The sequence below is a fragment of the Plecotus auritus genome, assembly GCF_963455305.1.
Source record: "Plecotus auritus genome assembly, chromosome: 7".
In the NCBI taxonomy this organism is placed as follows: domain Eukaryota; kingdom Metazoa; phylum Chordata; class Mammalia; order Chiroptera; family Vespertilionidae; genus Plecotus; species Plecotus auritus.
Genome location: NC_137774.1, coordinates 24,754,227 through 24,762,095, shown reverse-complemented (window position 1 = coordinate 24,762,095; position 7,869 = coordinate 24,754,227). Strand labels below are relative to the sequence as shown.

At 36.4% G+C, this 7,869-nt stretch overlaps 1 protein-coding gene across 1 annotated transcript in view; it reads left to right on the top strand.

The window, feature by feature from the left end:
* Positions 1-2,016: 2,016 nt before the first annotated feature.
* DDX52 (DExD-box helicase 52) overlaps positions 2,017-7,869 on the top strand; it is a 19,858-nt gene continuing 14,005 nt past the window's right edge. Inside the window, exons 1-5 of the mRNA XM_080681496.1 lie at positions 2,017-2,132; positions 3,083-3,281; positions 4,983-5,113; positions 5,360-5,545; positions 7,095-7,238. Coding sequence (XP_080537622.1) covers positions 2,046-2,132; positions 3,083-3,281; positions 4,983-5,113; positions 5,360-5,545; positions 7,095-7,238 — 747 coding nt within the window. The 5' untranslated portion in view covers positions 2,017-2,045. The remainder of the gene's footprint in view (positions 2,133-3,082; positions 3,282-4,982; positions 5,114-5,359; positions 5,546-7,094; positions 7,239-7,869) is intronic.

Below are 7,869 nucleotides of genomic sequence, written 5' to 3'. Positions count from 1 at the left end.
GTTTCCATTTGACTTCATTCATTCAGCCAAAATTTATTACAAAGTACCAAGCAAAAGACAGATCCTTTCCTAAATCCACAAGGTTGGCAGTTTCAGGGATTTTTGTTTATTTTATTTCACTTCATTAATTCAACAAGATTTATTAACTGCTTACTATATGAAACAGACTCCGTTCTAGGCAAACATAATATGAAGATAAATGAGATAGAGGCTTATCCCTCAAAAAGCTCAAAGTCTGGTGTAAAACAGATGTGGAAACATAAATATAATGCAATAGGAAAAGTGCTAAAATAGAGGTACTTACAAAGTGGCAGGAGAAATCACAGAAAAAAGATGGGCTGTGTCAAGGAGGGGACATTCAGGGTAAGCTGCGCAGAGGAGAGGACCTATAAACTGAGTTTTGAAGAATATAAGGATTTTGCCATGGAGAAAAATGAGAAGAGGACATTCTAAGAAGAAAGAAAAATATGTACAAAGGTCCATATTTAGAAGAAGCAAAGCTGAAATGAGATTGATAACATTAAAATTTAGAGAAGATAAGTAACTTACCCAAGTGGAGTATGTTATATATAGCTGGTATGTATAATTCAATTTTAATAGTTAAATGCTTGTTTGATATGACTCCATTGTACCATTTATATGTTGATGACTCCTAATTTATTTCTTCAGACCTGACCTTCTTCCTTGAGCTTCAGACTCATGGATCCAACTATCTACTTGGATATCTCTACTTAAAGTCAAGTAAGCATCTTGACATATCCAAAACATAATAATTGATTCCACACCCCCACCCCCATTCCTCATCCTCTCAAAAAGGTTATTATTCCCTTATTCTTTCTTAGCTCAGTAAATGGCATGCCATCTACCCAGGGTTTCACGCTAATAACTTAGGAGTGATATTTTGCTCTCTTTACCTCATCTCTACATGAAATGCATTAGGTGCATTTAGCTCTACCTCCAAAATATATCTCAAATCTACCCATATAACTTCATCAGCAGAGATACCACCCTAATCCAAAGCACCATCACAATTTCTACTTTGATTGGCCTCCTTGTTTCCATTCTTACCCTTTCTATGGTCCATTTTCCAAATAGCCACAGTAATCGTTTATAAAACATTCGCTCATTCATTCATCAAATATTTATTGAGAGAATACTGGAGATGGGGATACAGCAGCGAAGGATGTTAGATCCCTGTGCTTATGGTCTTTCATTCTAGAAAGGGGAGAGGTAATGCACAAGTAAATAATTTTGTACAGTACAAATGCAATGAAAAAAATTAAATTCAATAAGCTAAATCTCCTGCTACCTGAGTTTTACTGAGTTGCTCTTTCAGCAAAACATTTTGAAAGTTTCCCAGCCTGTTTAGATTAAAATCCAAATTCCTTACTCTGACCGTGTTATAAGATTCTATGAGATCTGGTTTCTATTTGTCCCTCCAACCTTATCAGAGTCACACTTCCTCACTGCGACTTTTCTCCAGTCACCCTGGCCTTCTTTCCATATCCTCAATGTTCCAACCTTTCCCTTCTGCACACCTGTGTTTGCTCCATCTGGAATGCTGTTTCCCAGACCTGGCAAAGGCTGCCTGCTCTTCACTCAAATATCACTCCATCATTACGAACCTGAATAATATACCCAAAAGTAGCTCCCCTTCCCTTTCTCTATCAATGACACTGCTTTATTTCGTTCAATAGCACTTCTCACTTTCGGAAATTATCTTCCTTATTTGTTAACAGTATCTTCTGTTCCCACTGAAATGTTGATCCTCCTGGAGTGAGAAACTTGAAGTGGTTCACCAAAGTATCCCTAAAAGTCTAGATCAGTGTTCTGCAGAAGAGGCTCTTGATAAATATATTTTGAAAGAACAAATGAATAACGGTGGACTCCATGACACACAGCGTTACAAGACTAAAACGAACTAGTCGCTCGCTCCGGCCAGGCTCCGCCCCCCAGAGCCACTCCCACCCACGGTCTAGCCCAAGGCCTTCTGGGAGAGGGCCTCTGCGCAGGCGCTGTGGAACCGCAGAGCTTCCTGGGTAAAGATGGATGCGCACGATCTCTTTCGCCGGCTGGGTGCTGGGGCCAAGTTCGATGTGAGGCGCTTCTCGGCGGACGCAGCCCGGTTCCAGGTACTGTGCTAGGAGGGCAGAAGCCGGAGTCACTGAGAAGGAGCGGGAGCCCAAGCGTGAACTGGCTGCTGGGGAAGCCTGCACTCGGAGATCCCGTGGCCGGGCTGTGGGGCATTTCCCCTCCTGTGGCGTCCAGTTTACCTAGTCAGGACCCGCTTTCCAAGTTAACTCTTTTCTCATTCTTTTTGTAGATTTAGCTGGGCTTGGCCGTAGATTAAGTGGGGTGGCTCCTCCCACCCCCATCCTAAAACAGAAACAACTCAAAAGTGGAGAGAACAGATTCTTTCATTATAAACCTCCCGGGTTTGGCTTGGCATGCGTATAACTTTAGTGGACCTGGTTCTTTTTAATCCCGCACTCCTGTAGCTTGTTATTTAACCAAGTGAGAAGAAAGGTTTAGAAACGGGAGGTCTTACATAGGAAAGTAGTGAGTGATAAATCGGGAGTAGATAGGGCCCAATTGTGGAAAATCTTGATATTGTGACTAGGGACATTTGTGTGAGTGTGCGACACGTGTGTTTCTTATTTCTCTGACTGGCGTTATAGTGTGGTTATTAAGAGTTTGAAATCTGGAGCCATATTATCTGGGTCCAAATCAAGTTAACCTAATGCCTCGATTTTCTCATGTGTAATGTTGCTATTTACCTCATAGGGTTGTTGAAGAATGTAACTTAATATATATAAACATGTTTAGAAATCTGCCTAACAGCATACAAGTGTTATGCTAATAAGCATGTGTTTGTTGCTATTGGTTATTATTATTACTGTTATAAAGTCAGAAAAGGTACAATCTTGGATTTCATTTGCCCAAACACATTTGTCAGTGCAACAGATATTTGGTGAAAGTGTAAAAAAGATGGCGAGTCATTGGACCCATCCCCTTAGTGCTAATACGCATGGGTGAAAGGAATGCCATTCTGTGGATTTCACTTTAAATATTTTGGGTTTAGGTAGGAAAAAGGAAATATGACTTTGATTCTTCGGAGATGCTGCATGGACTGGACTTTTTTGGAAACAAGAAGTCTGTCCCAGGTGAATGTAGAGAATCAAGAACTAATCAGGAGCTCCAAGATGAAGCGAAAAAAGAAGAGAGAGGAACTGAAAGGAAGAGGGAGCAGAACAAGAAAAAGAGGAAGAGAATGACTTTAGGTTAGTCCTTGATTTCTGTCTTTTTAATTTTTTCCAATTACGAAAATAGTATAAGCTATGGTACAAGTCAAGTAATATGCAGTCATTTATCAGTTGATGGCATTCAGGTCTTTCCAGGTATTTATTACATATATTGCTACACTAAAGACTTAAATGCAGCTTTTACTGTAAACGTATTTTCCATATACAGTGGTCCCCCTTACCTGTGGTTTTTCTTTCTGCTGTTTCAGTTACCTGCAGCCAACCACAGTCCCAATCTATTAAGTGGGAAAATTCAGACATCCACTGGGGGCCTTGGAACATTTCCCCTGTGGATAAGTGGGGGAGGGGGACTTGTATATTTGGGTCTATCTTTGGCTCTGTCCTAATTCATTGATTTGTATTTCTGTATTCATACACCAGTACCAGCTTATTTTAATTATTATGGCCTTATAACACTTTACAAAATTTGGTTGAGTGGTGTGGCACATCATGTTTATTGATTAGGCAACTGAATATTTTCTCCCTAAAGTGTTCTATCAGTGCAAACCCAATTAAAATTTTAGTAGTCTTTGTTGGTAGAAATTGACAAAGAACTTTTTTTTTTTAAGTTAAACATGCATCTCCCATATGACCCACCTGTTTCACTCCTAGAATTTACCCACGAGAAAGGACAACCTTTGCCCTTACAAAGTTTTGTATACAGATGCTCATAGTGACTTTATTTGTAATAACTGAAAATTATCAAAATGCTGTTCAATAGGGGAAAGATATCCATATGATAAAATGCTGTCTATAAATAAAAATTTAAAAACTATTGATACATGCTCCAACATGGATCTCAAAATAACTATCTTGAGTGAAAGAAGCCAGATTAAATTTAGTACATACTATCTGATTTCATTTATATAAAATTCCAAGCAAAGCAAACTAGTTTACAATTTACAGAAAGCAAAGGGGTGGTTGCCTAAGGTTGGAGCAATGCATTACAAGGAGCCACAAGGAAATTTGGGGAGGTGATGTAAATAACCTTGAATGTGGATGTTTTAACACGTGTGTACATATGTCAAAACTCCTCAAATTGTGTACTTTAAATTTATTGTATGTCTATTTTACCTCAGTAAAGTTGAAAAAAATTAAAAAGAAATTCCAAAAGTAATCCTTGCTCATTGCTTTTCTTAGACTTTTTAGGTTATTTTACATATTTATTTTCCCATATAAACTTTAAAGTTAGCCAGTCCAGTTACCAAAACAGTGCTGTCATTACTTTTCATTGAACTAATGTTATTTATAGATTTAGTGAGAATTGCTATCTTTATTATATTGAATAGTCCTTAAGTACTATGTTGCTTTCATTGCTATTATAAGTGAATTATTGTCTTTCATCCTATTTATTTTCTATCTGGTTGGTATTTGGATATAAAAAAGCAGGCTGCCTTAATGAAACCTCTTTTTGTTTAAGTAGTTTCCCAACTAATCTCTTGTTTTCAAGTATAGTGTCATTTACATATTACACAGCTGAAGTAACTAATAAAAGGAAGAGAATGAGCTTCAGAGCTCTGGTTTTATCAATATAGAACCTGCCTCTCCTTTCCAGTTTCTATACTTTTTTTTATCTAGTTGCAACAAGTACTGTCTTTTGTTTGTGTGAAGGTATGGCCTGTTTGCTACACCCTAGAATGTCGCACTTAAAATCTTTTAATTTATTAAAAATTATTTTAGAAATTACTTCAGAAGAAGAAGGTTCTACCATACAGTGGATATCATCTGTGGAAGCAAAAATTGAAGATAAAAATGTTAAAAAAGAAAATAAACTAACTTCAGGAAAGTTGGAGCATATCAGAAAAGAAAAGGTTAGAAAAATGTCTTAGCCCCAATTTCTTACCTAAGGACTTCTTTTACTGTCCTTGGGTTACTCTGTTGGTAAAAGTGAGTATGGTTTTGTTAAGATAGAAGATTAATTAGTTTGAGTTTTACTTTAATGAAAAATTAAAGCAAAGTGTTTATATTCTACTAAAATTTATCCTAGACTGTTGCTTTATAACATCTGACAATATTTTTTACCATATCCATGGTGACTCCTTTACTGTATTTTTCAGATAAACTTCTTGCGGAATAAACACAAAATTCACATCCAAGGAACCGATCTTCCTGACCCAATTGCTACATTTCAGCAACTTGAACTAGAATATAAAATCAATTCTCGACTGCTTCAGAACATTCTAGATTCAGGTTTCCAGACACCTACACCAATCCAAATGCAAGCCATTCCAGTTATGCTGCATGTGAGTGTGAAGGTCTAGAATGCCTCTGACATTCCTGTGTTTGCTTATTCTCTTTTCTCTGTCTTTGAAATCTTCCTTTCTACATTATTTCCTCCCCCTGTTGAAATCTGTACCTTGCTTTTAAGGTCCATCTCCAATGCCTGTGCTTTTGAAAACTTGTCTTGATCACTACAGCTAGATGTGATCTTTTTCATTTACCAATGCTCCCCTATCACCTAAGTCTCCATGGTACTTAGTGTGTTCTTTTTCTTGCAACATTTGTCTTATACTTCATACTACTGTGTTTTTGCACTAATTATATTTATCTTTTTCCTTTTACTATAGTGTAAACACTCTGAGAGATTATGTTCCATTTATTCATCCATGATTTAGTTTATAATTTCCAGGAACTATTTCAGAAATACAGAATTTTTGTACTAACCTGATGGTTTTTTCCTCAATACTTTTTTATTATTGAAGTATACTTTATATACAGTAAAATACATAGTTAAGTATACAGTTTAGTGAGTTTCAATGATGCATACCCTATGTAACCATCACCCCAATGAAGAGATATAACATTTTTATCGCCCAAGAAAATTCTCTTGTGCCCTTTCCATTCTGTCCTCACTCCACCCCTGCCCGGAGGTAACCACTGTTCTGATTGCTATTGCCATATATTAGATTTGCTTCTTCTAGCATGTCATATAAGTGGAATCATTCATTATTTCATTTCTGGTTTCTCTCACTTTGCATACTGTTTTTGAGACTCATCCATGTTACATATATCAGTAGTTTGTTACTGAGTATAGTCTGTTGTATGAATGTATCACAGTTTGCATATCCACCTATTGATAGATGTATGGGTTAACCTAGATTTTTGGAATTAAGTTTTTCTAAGGTTTCTTTTGGTAGTGATGATAGCTACCTTTTTCCCCTACAAAACCAAGATGGCCTTCATTTCTGGTAGTTACAGGATACCATACTGGTCCTTTTCATTTTCTTTGAGAACTGAAATGAAAATACATTTGAATTATGTTGTTGATTCATAGTAACTTTGCTTTTAATTTTCATTTAAGATTATTTCTGTCATGATTTTAGCTTAAAGCTTTAAAAATCACAGTGACTTACTGAAGATTGTCACCTGTTAATTGCTCTGTCACTCAGGTTATGGCCACTTTTTCTTTCTTTCAGCCATTTTGTTACTTATTAAAACCTTCCCTAGGGATTGAGGAGTACAGATATCAGCACAAAATGTTGGTTTTGTAATTTTGCATTGATAAAGAGTTTAGTGGGAAAGAACAATTGAACATTAATTGAGGTTGAAAATTATCTTTGGATTTTAGTTATCCACATTCTTTACCCAGTTCAAATGGATGTCAGTGGCAGTGCTCAGAAACTCCATTGTGGTGGTAGTGGCAGGGGTGGATAATGTTAGAAAAGCAAATATAAGAGAAGTTAGAAGAGTGATGAGAACATGAATGATTGGATTTATCACATATATTTTTATTATTTGTATGGCTGAGAGCATTATTTGATCACTGGTTAATTTAATATACTCTGTTTTTAGGGTCGAGAACTTCTGGCTTCTGCTCCTACTGGTTCTGGAAAGACTTTGGCTTTTAGCATTCCCATTTTAATGCAACTGAAACAACCCACAAATAAAGGCTTCAGAGCCCTGATTATATCACCAACACGAGAACTTGCCAGCCAGGTATGACCTCTCGCTTCTGAAGAGGATGTGTTTTGGTGTTTGCTTCAGTCATCTTTCTTATTTGGAGGTAATAGGAAGGTCTCAAAAGAGTAAGGCCTGTGTCTTTTGTCAGGTCAGGTATTCTGTACATAGCCCATTTCTGTGTCTTATTGCATATGGGGAAATACTTTCTAAAACATGATATTAACATTTGTACTTCTTTGGTGAATGCTCGGAAGATCCTTGAAGTTGAAAGGCTACTATAATATACAGTCACTCTAAACTTTATTTTTCTCACCTAGAAAAATGAAAACTCATCTAAGTTTTTGAGAAAGTAAAACTATACAATCATATGCTCCACCCTCCATGTGCTTAATGTGAAATACATGCCAATTATGAAATAGTTTTATAATAGTACTATATTCTAAAAACAATAAGTAACAGATTGGATGAGTTTTGTTTTTTTTCTGTTGAAAATCGTTTATTAGACCTGAAGAAACTACTGAATCTTACTAGGCATTGAAGGTCCAAACTGCTGAGATTCCAGGTTAATCTACACATTATTATTACAGGTTAAATTTCAGATATTTATGGAGTTGTATTTATTTTTTTAATAATGTAAATGAGATTATACATCTTATTCAAGTATTTT